This window comes from Macrosteles quadrilineatus, unplaced genomic scaffold (genome assembly GCF_028750875.1).
Source record: "Macrosteles quadrilineatus isolate MER2022 unplaced genomic scaffold, UCM_ALF_1.0 Scaffold_4__1_contigs__length_99947679, whole genome shotgun sequence".
NCBI lineage: Eukaryota > Metazoa > Arthropoda > Insecta > Hemiptera > Cicadellidae > Macrosteles > Macrosteles quadrilineatus.
The window spans coordinates 97,807,488-97,825,584 of NW_026542597.1; the positions used below are offsets into that span (position 1 = coordinate 97,807,488).

Sequence of the window (18,097 nt, forward strand, 5' to 3'; positions counted from 1 at the left end):
ATTAACATAGTATTAAAATATGTGAATGCGACTATTACTGGGGGGGGGGGGGGGGGCGCCACGACCACATTTGCTCCGGGCGCCGCTAACCCTAGGGACGGCCCTGTTTGTAATGTGCCTATTTTGAGAGGGGTCAAACTGAAAATCAATCCGAAAAAAAGCTGCTTGGCAAAAAAATACTGCTACAATGTTGTAGGCTATTTATTAAATGGCTTGACAAGCTTTGAATATTAGAGCCCTGTACTATCTCATTGTAGGCTGAGCTATCTGGAAAAATGTAAGGTGTGACCTAATTTGAGGTGAGACGAGTATTACTTATTTTAAAATCTAATTTTGTCTTTCAACCTGAAATTTTGTCATAGTGCTTAAACACTTTTAGGTCACAGGTGAGACGTTTGGTTCGTTGTTTAACAATAGCTTGGTTTATTTACAATAAGATCCACCACACATACTACCCATTGACAATTGATACAAATAATGATTAGGATTCAATGGATGTGATGTGTATTAGGTTCCTAGGAAGGTTATTTCGCATTTCCGCAATACTCTCTAGCCCAAATGTCACGAGATATGTGCATGTGTGAATTTTTGTGGTGACGTGTTTCTTATGGAACCCCGAAATCTGATGGATCTTTACGGGCGCCTTTAACCAGAAAGTGGCAGAAATATTTTTTGTGGCTGTAATATGCTGAGACGTTTTCCATTTTCTTAATAGGTGCCTGCCACAAACCACCTTTGAACTAGTTTTCATAATTCTTTGTACTTAGAAAACAAAACTAAAGAAAAAAGAGAAAAATCTGTAAACTTTTTTTGAATCTATTGGTCCTTGCCGACAAGTTTTGTAAACTTGGCGAGGCCATGCTTGTAATATCCTAAATAAATATATTTGAATTTGAACACATTACAACTATTTGTGATGAATCTTCCAGATGTGGTGCACTTATAAGGTCTCTCCAGTGTGAATGAATTATTCATAAGTCTTTCCATATGACTGCTGGTTGGAAGGATTTTTCACTTGTGAGGTCGCTCTCTCGTGTGAACCAATTTATGTCTCTTTACATCTTCCTTGGATTTGAATGATTTTCCACATGTAGGGCACTGATGAGGTCGCTCTCCCCTGTGAACCAAAGTATGTTTCTTCATATCTCCCTTGGATTTGAATGATTTTCGACATGTAGGGCACTGATGAGGTCACTCTCCGGTGTAAACAAATGTATGTTTCTTCATATATTCCTTGGATTTGAATGATTTTCCACATGAAGGGTACTGATGAGGCCGCTCTCCTGTGTGAACCAATGTATGTTTTTTCATATATTCCTTGGATTTGAATGATTTTCGACATCTAGGGCACTAATGAGGTCACTCTCCTTTGTGAACCAATGTATGTCTCTTCATATATTGCTTGGATTTGAATGATTTTCCACATCTAGGGCACTGATGAGGTCACTCTCCCGTGTAAACAAATGTATGTTTTTTCATATATTCCTTGGATTTGAATGATTTTCGACATCTAGGGCACTAATGAGGTCACTCTCCTTTGTGAACCAATGTATGTCTCTTCATATATTGTTTGGATTTGAATGATTTTCCACATGTAGGGCACTGATGAGGCCGCTCTCCCGTGTGAACCAAAGTATGTTTCTTCATATATCCCTTGGATTTGAATGATTTTCCACATGTAGGGCACTGATGAGGCCGCTCTCCTGTGTGAACCAAAGTATGATTCTTCATAACTCTCATGAATTTGAATGATTTTCCACATGTAGGGCACTGATGAGGTCGCTCTCCCGTGTGAACCAATGTATGTTTCTTCATATAGCTGCTGTTTCGGAAGGATTTTCCACATGTTGTGCACTGATGAGGTCGTTCTCCTGTGTGAACCAATAAATGAAGCTTCATATTGCTGCTGGTTGAGAAGGATTTTCCACATGTAGTGCACTTATGGGGTCTATTTCCTGTGTGATCCAATGTATGTCTCTTCATATAGCTGCTGTTTCGGAAGGATTTTCCACATGTAGTGCACTCATGAGGTCGTTCTCCTGTGTGAACCAATAAATGAAGCTTCATATAGCTGCTGGTTGAGAAGGATTTTCCACATGTAGTGCACTTATGGGGTCCATTTCCTGTGTGAACCAATGTATGTCTCTTCATATAGCTGCTGGTTGAGAAAGATTTTCCACATATAGGGCACTTATGAGGTCGCTCTCCCGTGTGAACCAAAGTATGTTTCTTCATATCTCCCTTGGATTTGAATGATTTTCCACATGTAGGGCACTGATGAGGTCGATCTCCCGTGTGAACCAATGTATGTTTATTCATATCTCCCTTGGATTTGAAGGATTTTCCACATGTAGGGCACTGATGAGGTCGATCTCCCGTGTGAACCAATGCATGTATCTTCAAAAGGCTGGTGGTTTTGAAAGATTTTTCACATGTAATGCACTTGTAAGGACACATCCCAGAATGTGTTAACAAATGATACTTTAGATGAGATATTTGATTAAATGTTTTCTTACATGTCAAACATCTAAAGGGACGCTCGCCTGTGTGTAAATATATATGATACTTCATACTCCTTATAGTTGAAAACATTTTTCTACATATTGGACAGTTAAGGAGACGCTTTTTAGTGATATTAAACATTTTATGTTTTATATTTCCGATTTCTAACATCAGGCAAGATGATACTACTCTGAATTATTCTGCTGGTTTTATATGTCTATTTTTGTAGAATTGGTTAGATGTTGAACAGTTAATTAGTGTATTAATAAAATGTGATCAGCTCTTGCTCAAAGATTGTTATGTGTATTAGACATCATACCACATAGGTTACTTGAGGCATTTTGCTTTTATGTCTTGACTCTATGTTCCATCCAGTTAAATTAGCCTACTCAAGAAATCGTTGTCTTCACCATGTTGCTTTCAAACAATGTTGGTTGCATCAGTCATATAAAAGTTATGAATAATTTAAATTAAAGATTTACAAAGTAAATCACTTACTTTAATCAGTAAATTGTGTGTAGTAAAAACTAAATGTTTTTAGCTTCTGTTTAATGTATAACATCTTATTCTGTAAATTATCTTTTTGTGACATGGAGTTGATGTTCCTTTTTCTCTTCAAATCTTTTGCCTAGGCCTATTCTGAAAAAGACCATAATTTATTAATTATATACAGTTGTTAAACATTTAGGTAATTCTTTGTTTAAATTTAGAATCATAAAAGCAATTAAAATTTATATAATCTAAATAAGTATGGTACCGGGTGTCCATAAAATATTAATCTTGAATCAAGATCAATAATTGATCAAGGAACCTCTTTAAGTACCTATATTTTCTTACATCAGGTCTTTTGCAAAATTCGATCAGGTAATACAAGTCGAGGATTTGAGCAACAATTTGGATAAAAATGATCACCTCTTATACTCCGTTCACAACATTTAGGCGGTTTGAGGGGAAGTTCCCGGACTTTTTTTTTTTTTTTTTTTTTTTTGCTTAATATATATGGCTCAGCTGATTAATGCTTTGTTTTGGTAATGCTCAGCTGAAGGTTTTGATTTTTGATAAGCTTAAAAGGAGGGGGGGGGGAAATTTCTTCCCCAATAACCGCCTAAATTTTGTGAACGCACTATAGTTATAGCAGGTACCAACAATATTGAAGTGATGATAACTATTAATGTATGATATTCACAAGCTGTTAAATCACACCAAGCTTGCAATATCCTGGAATGAACATGTAAATTATTTGTCTACTAGACTATCTCGAGTAATTTTTCTTCTTGGTCGTCTCAAAGATGTAATTCCAAAGAACTATTTGAGATCGGCTTATTTTATATATTTTCAGTCTGTAATGAGATATGGATTGATATTCTGGGGTGGGTGTGGAAGAATCAATGAAATTTTAATCCTACAGAAGGGGGCTATCACAGCTATGAATGGATCAGAGCCAGACGAGCACTGCAAGCCTCTTTTTAAGGATTTTAAGATTCAAACTGTAATAAATTTGTTTATTTATGATCTTGCCCTTTATATCCTAAAAAAAACCCATCACCTAAAATTCAATAATCATAATCACAATACCAGATTTGAAAATAGTGCCTTGTTAGAATCACATCGTCTGAGTAAGACTAGCAAGAGCCACATAGTGTTATCAACTAAAGTATATAACCTTTTAAAACACAATATTAATGCTTATCCGCAAGAAAAATTCAAGTCCTTGTTTTATAATTGGCTATTAGACAACCCTTCTTATAGCCTGGACGATTTGTTCAAATCTTGCCAAATAAAATCTTTGATTGTTTAACCCTGCTGCTAACCTGTTGCTTTATCAGGTCCTTATATTGTTGTTTGTTTAGTAATGTGTACATATTTTAGTTATTAAGCCCTATTGTTTTTTCAAAATATTGAAAGTGTTTTTAATTTTGTTTTGTTTGACGATTGATGTATAATCATGATTTTGACTTTGTCGATGATCTAATGTATCCTTATGACAAATTATTTTTATTATTATTCTTCTTAATTATTATTAACAGTCAATCTAGCCTCACTTCCTGTGCTATACAACTAACCTAACCTGGATCTTGGAATACTATGACAAAAGTGGAAACCAGTACCTTCACTCATTAATCCTTTGCCAAAAAACCCAAATCTGCAATAATTTTCAATTGGCAAAAAATCTGCACAGTCCACCTTACAAATCACGGGACTTTTCAATGACATCAATCATTTTGACACTCCATTGCAGACAAAGTACGAGAGATATTATGTGCATGCTCCCATAACTGCATGTGTGCTTAGTTTATGAAAGCTCTGATACTAAAATATTGGTGTTAGCGCCGTCTCAAGCACACTAATGCTAAACGTCTGTTACTTTCTAGTCTATCCTCCCCTCCCAAATAATTATTTAATTTGTCTTATTTTTGTACAGAATACGAGTGGTCTTGTCAAGTCTGCAATTACACAATAGCTCAATTCAATAAAACTCATGTATTATTTGTACTATTCCCTGCCTTTGTTGAGCTAAGCATATATTTCCTATGGAATAAAGATTATTGGGAGAATGGTGTGAGGTTAAGAAGAGAAAATTATCACTTGGTTTGGTATGTAGATTTAGGTTCAAATACAATACTTAAATGAAGTAAAACACTGATGAAGTTAACACCTTTTAATTTTCACTAGTAGTAAAAAAATTAACACTCACAAAAATAACATATCAGTTTGTTCATGTGATTATATGATGTATGTAATAATTAATACCAATATTATCAAGATTTTGCATGGATTCAGTACATTAATCAACCTCTCATTTTCAATAAAAATATAATACAGTACATTACAAATATTTAAAAAATCTACACTAAATACAATTGTTTTATTACCTGTACAGTTGATGAGTTTTACTGAAATGCCTTAAAAGCCAGTCCAGTTACTCAGAGGTACAATTAATTCACCACCCAAAAATAATATAATATATTCATGAAAATTTACACAAAATGGAAAAATTAACAAAATCTTAACATTAGTGGGTTTTCTGTATCTGAATGAAAATTTTGAAACAAAATTAAAAAAAAAAACAATTTAAAAAAATTTTTGTTCCGTTTTTGAAATTTTTATTTTTTTTTATTTTATTAACATTTGAAGTTTTATAAAATGTCCATGGTAACGCAATATCTTTGGTGATTTTTTATTAATAGAGCATCTTTGATGGAAAAACACAAAATTTTGTCACAACCATCACGGACATAAAATTGAATGTTAATATTATTTTTATAACTATGTTTTGTTATAAATTAATTTACTTTTAGGGCCATTATACAATAAACAGCTCACTAAGCTTTTAGTATATTTGGTCTTTCTAGAAAAAAATAAAAAAACTCCTAAAACTGAAAAAGAGCCAATAAAATCTTTTTAAGTTTGCATAACTCCGAAAAAACTTACCTCAGACCCAAAAAATCGTTATGTTTTATAGAGGTGTGCTTCATTTGTGTATAAAACATTGAAACAATATGATGATATTTTAATTTTTGAAATTTATACGATAGAAATCATAAACGTGATGGTCAGGAACAAGCAATACGGTCGTGAATTGTCTGGAATAATCTAAATCTTTCTAAACAATCCTTCAATTATACTGTTAGTTATACCTAATAAAAATATGTGTTTCAATTTTACAATGACATTTAAGTTATTGTCACGACCAAACACAGTGTAATCCATAAGGTTGGATTGGTCGTGAAAAAAACCTGCGATGGTCGTGACATTACATGTTATTTGGCTCTGTTCTGGCGGTAGCCCTGCACCTCATGTTCGAGGATACAAAGTGGACTTCTAGGTTAATCTAGCAATTGAAATATCTTATAAACAAAAATTAACACCATGTCTACTTCATCAAATGACTACGTACGGTCATGGACACACCAAAATTACAAAAAACACAAACTTGCCTTTATTAATCTTGTAGTTCATCCTTTCAACTCGAAACGACCGGCACTACAATCCTGACGTACACCCCAAACTAGTCTCTAAAACCAACTGACTCCATCGAAGCCAGGCTTACCACTGTCGTGCTCCAAAGTTGCAAATTTTTCCCTAATGGTCATTCCAAACATGTTTTCAATCATTGGGAAAATCTTCGATTGTGTAATACAATACAAAATAATACAAGTGCAGATCCGTTACGATGGACCTCCCTTTGAACTTAGAACGTGTCTTCTCAACAAACAGATATTTTTTCTCAAATAAAACCATAGATTATTCTTTATTACACTGATGAAATAACTTCTTGATCAGCATTGTACGTGTTCGTCACGTCATTCGCCTATTGGGTCTGATGATGATTGGAGTGTCCAATCGAAATCGATCACCACTTACCATCGTTTTTGTATATTTACCGTCTTGTGAGTAACAGTATAAGCGTAAATATATGTTTTAAGTGTTATAAGACGTTTCTTTTATTTACTTTCCGTACTGATGAAATCGCGGAAGTTTTTAACCATTAAAGATCCACCAATACAATTTTAATACTATTTAAAGGTTCTTCCAAAAGAAGAGATACCAGGGGTGTCATTCAATGTTGTATATTATGCCATTTCATTAGCCACAGAGCATTATTAGATAGTAAAAACCATACGTTTGCGAACTATAAGTATTAGAAATGTTGTGCCTATCAAGTCTCTTTTGTCTTTTGTAGTCTATTTCATCGTAGACGTTGTGATATAATTTCTGGCCGAAATACAATTCTCAAGTAGATAACAATTTAAAGAAAAGGGAATCAATAGGAAAAAGAAGCTGCTTGGCAAAAAAAATACTGCTACAATGTTGTAGGTTATTAAATGGCTTGACAAGTTTTAAATATGCATGTGTTGATGTGCTTTAACGACCCAAAACCCGTCAAGGGGTAAAAATCATCTCTCGTGTGAACCAATGTATGTCTCTTCATAACTTCCTTGGATTTAAAGGATTTTCCACATGTAGAGCACTTATGAGATCGCTCTTCCATGTGAACAAATGTATGTTTCTTCATATCTTCCTTGGATTTGAATGATTTTCCACATGTAGAGCACTAATGAGGTCACTCTCCTTTGTGAACCAATGTATGTCTCTTCATATTTTCCTTGGATTTGAATGATTTTCCACATGTAGGGCACTGATGAGGTCGCTCTCCCGTGTGAACCAATGTATGTTTCTTCATATTTTTGCTGTTTTGGAAGGATTTTCCACATGTTGTGCACTGATGAGGTCGCTCTCCCGTGTGAACCAATGTATGTCTCTTCATATTTTCCTTGGATGTGAATGATTTTCCACATGTAGGGCACTGATGAGGCCGCTCTCCCGTGTGAACCAATGTATGTCTCTTCATATTTTCCTTGGATTTGAATGATTTTCCACATGTAGGGCACTGATGAGGTCGCTCTCCCGTGTGAACCAATGTATGTTTCTTCATATTTTTGCTGTTTCGGAAGGATTTTCCACATGTTGTGCACTGATGAGGTCGCTCTCCCGTGTGAACCAATGTATGTTTCTTCATATCTCCCTTGGATTTGAATGATTTTCCACATGTAGGGCACTGATGAGGTCGCTCTCCCGTGTGAACCAATGTATGTCTCTTCATATTTTCCTTGGATTTGAATGATTTTCCACATGTAGGGCACTGATGAGGTCGCTCTCCAGTGTGAACCAATGTATGTTTCTTCATATTTTTGCTGTTTCGGAAGGATTTTCCACATGTAGGGCACTGATGAGGTCGCTCTCCCGTGTGAACCAATGTATGTCTCTTCATATTTTTACTGGTTTGGAAGGATTTTCCACATGTAGTGCACTTATGAGGTCCATTTCCTGTGTGAACCAATGTATGTTTCTTCATATCTCCCTTGGATTTGAATGATTTTCCACATGTAGTGCACTTGTGAGGTCGCTCTCCCGTGTGAACCAAAGTATGTTTCTTCATATCTCCCTTGGATTTGAATGATTTTCCACATGTAGTGCACTTGTGAGTTCGCTCTCCCGTGTGAACCAAAGTATGTTTATTCATATCTCCCTTGGATTTGAATGATTTTCCACATGTAGGGCAGTGATGAGGTCGATCTCCCGTGTGAACCAATGCATGTATCTTCAAAAGGCTGGTGGTTTTGAAAGATTTTCCACATGTAGTGCACTTGTAAGGACACATCCCAGAATGTGTAAACAAATGATACTTTAAATGAGATATTTGAATAAATGTTTTCTCACATGTCAAACATCTAAAGGGACGCTCACCTGTGTGTAAATATATATGATACTTCATATTCCATATAGTTGAAAACATTTTTCTACATATTAGACACTTAAGGAGACGCTTTTTAGTGATATTAAACATTTTATGTTTTATATTTCCGATTTCTAACATCAGGCAAGATAATACTACTCGGAATTATTCTGTTGGTTTTATATGTATATTTTTGTAGAATTTGTTACATGTTGAACAAGTTAATAAGTGTATCAATAAAATGTGATCAGCTCTTGCTCAAATATTGTTTTGTGTATTAAATATGATACAACACAGCTTACTTGAGGCATTTTGCTTTCTTGTCTTGACTCTATGTTTCATCCAGTTAAATTAGCCTACTTAAGAAACCTGTGTCTTCACATGTTGTTTTCAGACAATGTTGCATCAGCCATATAAAAGTTATGAATAATTTAAATTCAAGATTTACATAGTAAATCACTTACTTTAATCAGTTAATTGTATGTAGTAAAAACTAAATGTTTTTAGCTTCTGTTTAAAGTATTACGTCTTTCTGTAAATTATCTTTCTTGTGATATGAATTGAAGTTCCTTTTTCTCTTCAAATCTTTTGCCTATTCTGAAAAAGACCATAATTTATTAATTATATACAGTTGTTGTAAACATTTAGGTAATTCTTTGTTCAAATTTAAAATCATAATAGCAATCGAAATTTATGTAATTTAATTACAGTAAGTATCATGGTAATGGTGTCTATAAAAAATTCATCGGTAATCAAGACCAATAATTGATCTAGGAACCTCTTTAAATATTTTTGTTCATATGTTAAATCTTTAACCAAATTCGACCAGGTAATACAAGTGGAGGATTTGAGCAACAGTTTTGATAAAAATGAAGACCTCCTATTCTCTGTTCACAACATTTAGGCAGTTTGATTGGAAGTTTACAGACTCCATTTAGCGAATTTCCCTATAGGGAAGTAGCTATTCCCGTAGGTGGCCTGGTAAGACCTAGGCCCGGACCGATTTACTTTTTCATTTTGATGTTCCCAGAGGCCAAAAACACCATTCGTTCAAACTTATATATATATATGTGTGTGTCCGTGAATGCGAAACTTGAGTAATTATTGTCTGATTTTTATGAAATTTGATTTAAAGGTGTAAAGCGGGATATACTTGAATGAGTTCGTGAACCAGCATGATCGGACCATGGGAATGGGGTTTTACAAGGGGTTTTATGGGGTAAAAATTGGTTTTTCTCATTTTTAACCTTAAAAACACAAAATTTCCCAATTTCTACAAATAATTTAGTATATCAAAATATTTTTGTACGGTTATTGGTAAAGGAGAAAATCCAAAAAATTGTAAATATAAAATTCCCATTTTATTCTTATGGGGAATATTGTAAAATGTTGTAGTTTGCTTGTTTATGGATATAATTTGATCAAACTTGGCAAATTTATTTATTTTATACTAAGCTATTAATATTTTGCAAAAAAAAATTATAGTTTCCTTGTAGCAGCAAAAGTAGGTGCTCGTTAAACCTAATGTAATTTAAATATATTTAATTGTAAAATCAATTCAGACAAATGGAAATTCGCTTAGTCGGCAGGATTGCTGCGGCGAGGGTATTTTTGCTATATATTGCCATAGATAAATAGAATAAATATAGACCATCAGCTGTGCTGCGGTGAGCATAAGTTCTGACGTCCACCGCTAGGTTTGCCGTGTAGTTACGGCGCACACCACTGCAGCATCTGCAGGTCACATACGGCTCCTGCGCCCCTCGCCTGCAGCGGTGTGCGCCGTAACTACACGGCAAACCTAGTGGTGGGCGCCGGTACCTTCCTTTGAGAGTCTATATTTATTCTATTTGTCTATGATATGGCTCAGCTGAATTAGGTTTTGTTTTGGTAAACCTATGCTCTTGAGCTTATTATTTTATAGGAAGGTTTTGATTTTTTAGGGTTATAAGAGGAGGTAGATTTTTTCCCAATAACCGCCTACATTTTGTGAACACAGTATAGTTATATCAGGTACCAACAATATTGTATTGAAGTGATGACAACTACTAATGTATGATGCACACAAGCTTATCAATCACACCAAGGTTACAAAACTAAACCAATCCTCACTTCCTATACAATACAATTAACCTAACCTAGATCTTGCAATATTACCACAAAAGTGGAAACCAGTGCCTTCACGCATTATTCCTATGCCATAAAAGAAATCCAAATCTGCAATAATTTTCAATTGGCAAGAACAATTTTGCAAACAAAAATATACATGGAGCCCTCCACACAAACCACCAGACAGTGCTATGACATCAATCATTTTAACACTCCATAGCAGACAAAGTATGAGAGATATTATGTGCATGCTCCAATAGCTGGATTCCAACGCAATATGTAGATTTAGGTTCAAATACAATACTTTAATGAAGTAAAACACTGAAGCAGTTAGTACCTTTTAATTTTCACTAGTAGTACAAAAATTAACTAACACTCACAAAAATAACATATCAGTTTGTTTATGTGATTATATGATGCATGTAATAATTTAATATTGTAGGTTTATCCACCAAGATTATTAAGATTTCGCATGGATTCAGTACATTAATCAACCTATCATTTTCATTAAAAATATAATATAGTACATTACAAATATTTAAAAAATCTACACTAAATACAATTGTTTTATTAACCTGTACAGTTGATGAGTTTTACTGAAATGCCTTAAAAGCCAGTCTAGTTACTAAGAAGAGGTAGAATTAATTCACCACCCAAAAATAATGTAATATATTCATAAAAATGTACACAAAATGGAAAAATCTACAAAATCTTGACATAAGTGGGTTTTCTATATGTATGCAATACACAATAATAAGATAGTCAAGATAGTAAATAAGATTACAGTTTCATTTGTAATATGTAGGATACATTAAAAAACCCTAGAGAATATTTATATATAAACAGATAAACAGTCCTGGATACAACCAAGCATTGTACAGAGTGACCGAGGAATCAAACATTTTTTTTTAGCTGATAGTACGGTATATGCACCATAGTTATTGTAGTTATTGTTGAGAGTAGGGAGGGGTGTCATTCAATGTTGTATATTATGCCGTTTTATTAGCTATGGAGCATTATAAACGGTAAAAACCATACGTTTGCTAACTATAAAAATGTGCGAAATGTTGTGCCTATCAAGTCTCTTTTGTCTTTTGTAGTCTCTTTCATCTTACACGTTGTGATATAATTTCTGGCCGAAATACAATTCTCAAGTAGATAACAATTTAAAGAAAAGGGAATCAATAGGAAAAAGAAGCTGCTTGGCAAAAAAAATACTGCTACAATGTTGTAGGTTATTAAATGGCTTGACAAGTTTTAAATAGGCATGTGTTGATGTGCTTTAACGACCCAAAACCCGTCAAGGGGTAAAAATCCAATTAAAGTTTTATTTGTGCGGGTTAAACCGCGCCTGCGTTGACAACGGCATCGAAGGAGCAGGCCTACGTCATTGTAGAGGGGAGGACGCTAGTTAGCTACCCCGCCGTCAGAAAAGGAGACCTCATGATCAATTGCCTACCCGCTACCGACTCGACGACAAGTTTATTATTTTTATTTTACCGTGCCGTAGTCACACACGCTTTTTCACGTACGAGCACACCACCTTATGTCTTTAACCAGCTTTGGAAATCAGTTAAGTTGCCAGAACGATATAAGTAGAATTTATTCATTTACCCCGGACAGGTTTACATTAATTTGATCTAAGAAACCCCGAATCGACTCTGGTGTTTGACCGAGTCTAATTTTCCCGACACGTTTACTTTGGTGATAGCAAGTTCAACGTTTTAGTTAATTTTATAATTGACTAAGTTTATTCGCGTTCACGTTAATTTATTCAAAATTCCAAATTTAATTTAACATATATTTCATAAATTAATGTATGAAACAACATATTGCAAATATTTGTGATGGATCTTCCAGATGTGGTGCACTCTGTAGGTCCCTCTCTAGTGTGAATTAATTATCCATAAGTCTCTTCATATGACTGCTGGTTTGGAAGAATTTTCCACTTGTGAGGTCGCTCTCTCTCTCTCTCGTGTGAATTAATGTATGTCTCTTCATAACTTCCTTGGATTTAAAGGATTTTCCACATGTAGAGCACTTATGAGATCGCTCTTCCATGTGAACTAATGTATGTTTCTTCATAACTTCCTTGGATTTGAAGGATTTTCCACATGTAGAGCACTTATGAGGTCGCTCTCCTGTGTGAACCAATGAATGTCTCTTCATATTTCTGCTGGTTTGGAAGGATTTTCCACATGTAGAGCACTTATGAGGTCGCTCTCCCAAGTGAACTAATATATGTTTCTTCATAACTTCCTTGGATTTGAAGGATTTTCCACATGTAGAGCACTTATGAGGTCGCTCTCCCATGTGAACCAATGTATGTTTCTTCATATCTTCCTTGGATTTGAAGGATTTTCCACATGTAAAGCACTTATGAGGTCGCTCTCCTGTGTGAACCAATGTATGTCTCTTCATATTTATGCTGGTTTGGAAGGATTTCCCACATGTAAGGCACTCATGAGGTCGCCCTCCTGTGTGAACCAATAAATGAAGCTTCATATAGCTGCTGGTTGAGAAGGATTTTCCACATGTAGTGCACTTATAAGGTCGCTCTCCTGTGTGAACCAATGTATGTCTCTTCATATTTCTGCTGGTTTGGAAGGATTTCCCACATGTAGTGCACTTATGAGGTCGCTCTCCTGTGTGAACCAATAAATGAAGTTTCATATGGCTGCTGGTTGGGAAGGATTTTCCACATGTAGGGCACTGATGAGGTCGCTCTCTCGTGTGAATTAATGTATGTCTCTTCATACTTCTGTTGGTTGGGAATGATTTTCCACATGTTGTGCACTTATGAGGTCGCTCTCCTGTGTGAACCAATAAATGAAGTTTCATACGGCTGCTGGTTGGGAAGGATTTTCCACATGTAGGGCACTGATGAGGTCGCTCTCCCGTGTGAACCAATGCATGTTGCTTCATATTGCTGCTGTTTCGGAAGGATTTTCCACATATAGTGCATTTATGAGGTCGCTCTCCAATGTGAACCAATTCATGTCTCTTCATAAGGCTCCTGGTTTTGAAAGATTTTCCACATGTAGTGCACTTGTGAGGTCGCTCTCCCGTGTGAACCAAAGTATGTTTATTCATATCTCCCTTGGATTTGAATGATTTTCCACATGTAGGGCAGTGATGAGGTTGATCTCCCGTGTGAACCAATGCATGTATCTTCAAAAGGCTGGTGGTTTTGAAAGATTTTCCACATGTAGTGCACTTGTAAGGACACATCCCAGAATGTGTTAACAAATGATACTTTAGATGAGATATTTGAATAAATGTTTTCTCACATGTCAAACATCTAAAGGGATGCTCACCTGTGTGTAAATATATATGATACTTCATACTCCTTATAGTTGAAAACATTTTTCTACATATTGGACAGTTAAGGAGACGCTTTTTAGTGATATTAAACATTTTATGTTTTATATTTCTGATTTCTAACATCAGGCAAGATGATACTACTCTGAATTATTCTGCTGGTTTTATATGTCTATTTTTGTAGAATTGGTTAGATGTTGAACAGTCAATTAGTGTATTAATAAAATGTGATCAGCTCTTGCTCAAAGATTGTTATGTGTATTAAATATTTTACCACACAGTTTACTTGAGGCATTTTGCTTTTATGTCTTGACTCTATGTTCCATCCAGTTAAATTAGCCTACTCAAGAAATCGTTGTCTTCACCATGTTGCTTTCAAACAATGTTGGTTGCATCAGTCATATAAAAGTTATGAATAATTTAAATTCAAGATTTACATAGTAAATCACTTACTTTAAACCGTAAATTTTGTGTAGTAAAAATTACATGTTTTTAGCTGCTGTTTAAAGTGTTACATCTTATTCTGTATAGGCTATTATCCTTCTTGTGATATGAGTTGAAGTTCCTTTTTCTCTTCAAATCTTTTGCCTATTCTGAAAAAGACCATAATTTATTGAATATATACAGTTGTTGTAAACATTTAGGTATTTTTTTGTTCAAACTTAGAATCATAAAAGCAATTAAAATTGATATAATCTAAATAAGTATGGTACCGGGTGTCCATAAAATATAAATCTTGAATCAAGATCAATAATTGATCAAGGAACCTCTTTAAGTATATTTTCCTATATCAGGTCTTTTGCAAAATTCGATCAGGTAATACAAGTCGAGGATTTGAGCAACAATTTGGTTAAAAATAATCACCTCTTATACTTCGTTCACAACATTTAGGCGGTTTGAGGGGAAGTTCCCAGACTCTCTTTTTGTTTAATATATATGGCTCATTCTCATTTATGCTTTGTTTTTGTAAAGCTCAGCTGTTGAGCTCATTATCTTATAGGAAGGTTTTGATTTTTGATAAGGTTATAAGGGGGGGTAGATTTCTACCCCAATAACCGCCTAAATTTTGTGAAAGCAGTATAGTTATAGCAGGTACCAACAATTTATTGAAGTGATGATAACTATTAATGTATGACTAGTGTACACGTTGCTCGAAATCGAGCATTTGCAAAGAAGTAAAGTAGTTATTTAAAAACAAATAATAGTCATCATAATTTCCGATGAGTTTAAAGGACTCAACTCATAGATTACGTACCTAACAGTTCCATATAATCAACATTTCTTGTAAATATTTTATCATTTTTCAAAAGCTGATCTGGTTTTTTAAATGTTTCCCACTTATAGCCGTATTAGGTTGTCCATGTTGATCTTTGTCAATGATGTAGTCTGCATGGTACCGCCCATTGTCGCCAGTACGTTTACAAATTTCAGTAAATTTTTTATAGCGATAACATATTGTTTACATGACTAAGAACTACCTGATTTTCTGCATAACCTCTCCGAAAGGCCGAATGTCGTTCAGATGGTTTTTTGTTTCCCTTAGGCATAAATGTGAATAATACTGTGAATAATGTGAATCCTCAATGAAAGTTTTATTAAGGTTTCTTGGATGTAGTCACATTCTTTTAAAATCACTTGAATTTTATGAAAACATATATTTAATGATTAATGTCCTTGACGAACCAGTTTAATTCAGACTTAGAGGGGTTTCCTTTGACAATCATCATAAAGTTAAGTCCACAAAATAGTAGTACTTCGGCTAACATCTTTGTTCATTGTTTGTGGGACTCTTCATATTGTAGCTGTAGGTGTTCTTCATTATATAGGATGATAACAATAGAAAATGTTTTTTTTTTATCTCTATTTTTCTTATACTTGGTGGCGTTCTATGACTTTTCTATGTTTCCATGGTTAAAAAATCGGTCCTTTCAGTGATTGCTCAGAAATACAGTACTAAGTCAATTCATTTTTCTTTTTTGGTAAAATATATCAAATTGCCTAGGCTTTCTCGATTTTTTACATTGTAATATGTACGAATGTAAATTAAAGTAGTAAATATTTAATTTCAACAAAATCAGTAAATGTACCCAATGCGTTTTGTTGAATTGAAAAATAAATAACAGCAATTAAATTATACAGCTGATCAAAATGTAAACAATTATGTTATTCATAAGGATAACATGGGAACTTTCAAAGCCACTGGGGCAGAGCCCAAGGGACTTTTTCAAAAATGTAAGGTCAGTTTGCAAATCTACGCAACACGCTCTTTCCAATGAGACGTCAATGGATAAAATCGGTTAAGACATTTCTTAACCAAACATTTCTTCGCCATTGCGTAGGAGTTTAAAAAACAAAGTTTCATGTAGCGTATTAATTATATAGATATTTACAAACTTATCAATCACACCAAGCTTACAAAAGTCAATCTAGCCTCATTTCTTGTGCGATACAACTAACATAACCTGGATCTTGGAATACTACGACAAAAGTGGAAACCAGTGCCTTCACTCATTATTTCTTTGCCAAAAAAACCCAAATCTGCAATAACTTTCAATTGGCAAACAAATTTTGCAAACAAAAATCTGCACAGTCCACCTCACAAATCACGGGACATTGCAATGACATCAATCATTTTGACACTCCATTGCAGACAAAGTACGAGAGATATTATGTGCATGCTCCCATAACTGCATGTGTGCTTAGTTTATGAAAGCTCTGATACTAAAATATTGGTGTTAGCACCGTCTCAAGCACACTAATGCTAAACGTCTGTTACTTTCTAGACTGCCCTCCGCTCCCAAATAATTATTTACTTTGTCTTATTTTTGTACAGAATATGAGTGGTCCATGTCAAGTCTGCCATTAAACAATAGTGCAATACAATAAAACGTATCTCATGTATTATTTGTACTATTTCCTACCATTGTTGAGATAAGCATACATTTTCTATGGAATCCTTATATAATAAGTGAAGGAGATTTTTACAAAACACTACTCTTCTGTTAATAATGAACGTATATTTACAAACAATGTGTCAAAATTAAGTATTTTTTGTGTAGTCGTCCCCTTTCACCAATTCCTGTTATAAAAGTTCTCGGGCTGACAATACAGACCGATTTTGATGGCCCATGAAAAAAAGATTTAGTTTAATTAGACGAATAATTTTGTATTAATTGCATAATAAAACAGCTGTTCCTAGTAAACACATGGCACATTTTGATACACACAAGAGCGTTCGTTTTCAGTTTTGATTACTGGAATGGAGTGATTGATTACATTATCTTTGAGTTGACTCTTTTAAGTCATCGGAAATTATGATTGTAATTCGTTTTGAAATAACATCTGTAATACTTTGCAATTGCTCGAATTCAAGCAAAAGGAGCACTATATTAAATATTTTTACTGGAGTTTTCGACCACTGGACGACCTCTAGTAAAAATCATTAGGTGAATTGCTTATGGTTAGGAAGAGGAGTTATCAATAGATAGGTAGATTAAAGATCAAGTACAGTACTTAAATGAAGTCAAACACTCAAAGCAGTTAATACCTTTAATTTTCTCTAGTCGTATACAAATTAACAAACAAACAAAAAATAAATACAACAGTTTGTTTATGTTGTATGTGAGACTTGTAATTAATATTGTAGGTTTATCCTAATTCAATATTTCATGTGGATTCAATACATTAATCAATCTTTCATTTTCATTAAATATATACAGTAAAAATATTTTATAAATCTACAATACATAGGCTACATTTTTTAATAACCTATACAGTTCATGTGTTTTGCTGAAATGCTGTAGGTACTAAGAGTGTGTACAATTAATTCAAAACCCAAAAATATAATATATTTATAAAAATGTACATAGAATGAAAAATTAACAAAGGCTTAATATTAATGGGTTTTCTGGATCAAGGCAATACACA

The 18,097-nt window shown here is 34.2% G+C and overlaps 3 protein-coding genes across 3 annotated transcripts; all 3 read right to left on the minus strand.

The window, feature by feature from the left end:
• Positions 1-124: 124 nt before the first annotated feature.
• LOC128992006 (zinc finger protein 708-like) lies at positions 125-9,265 on the minus strand. Its single transcript, XM_054415337.1, has 2 exons — positions 9,205-9,265; positions 125-3,141 (listed from the first exon to the last, which is right to left on the minus strand). The coding sequence occupies exon 2, from the start codon at positions 2,671-2,673 to the stop codon at positions 1,528-1,530; it is 1,146 nt and encodes a 381-aa protein (XP_054271312.1). The 5' UTR covers positions 2,674-3,141; positions 9,205-9,265; the 3' UTR covers positions 125-1,527.
• On the minus strand, positions 6,976-8,738 carry LOC128993186 (zinc finger protein 708-like). Its single transcript, XM_054416947.1, has 2 exons — positions 8,174-8,738; positions 6,976-8,107 (listed from the first exon to the last, which is right to left on the minus strand). Exons 1-2 carry the CDS (start codon positions 8,663-8,665, stop codon positions 7,568-7,570), a joined length of 1,032 nt encoding a protein of 343 aa, XP_054272922.1. The 5' UTR covers positions 8,666-8,738; the 3' UTR covers positions 6,976-7,567.
• A 3,408-nt stretch (positions 9,266-12,673) lies between the features above and the next one.
• Positions 12,674-14,672, minus strand: LOC128992003 (zinc finger protein 99-like). The gene has a single exon (XM_054415333.1). The coding sequence runs from the start codon at positions 14,294-14,296 to the stop codon at positions 12,746-12,748; it is 1,551 nt and encodes a 516-aa protein (XP_054271308.1). The 5' UTR covers positions 14,297-14,672; the 3' UTR covers positions 12,674-12,745.
• Positions 14,673-18,097: the final 3,425 nt, after the last annotated feature.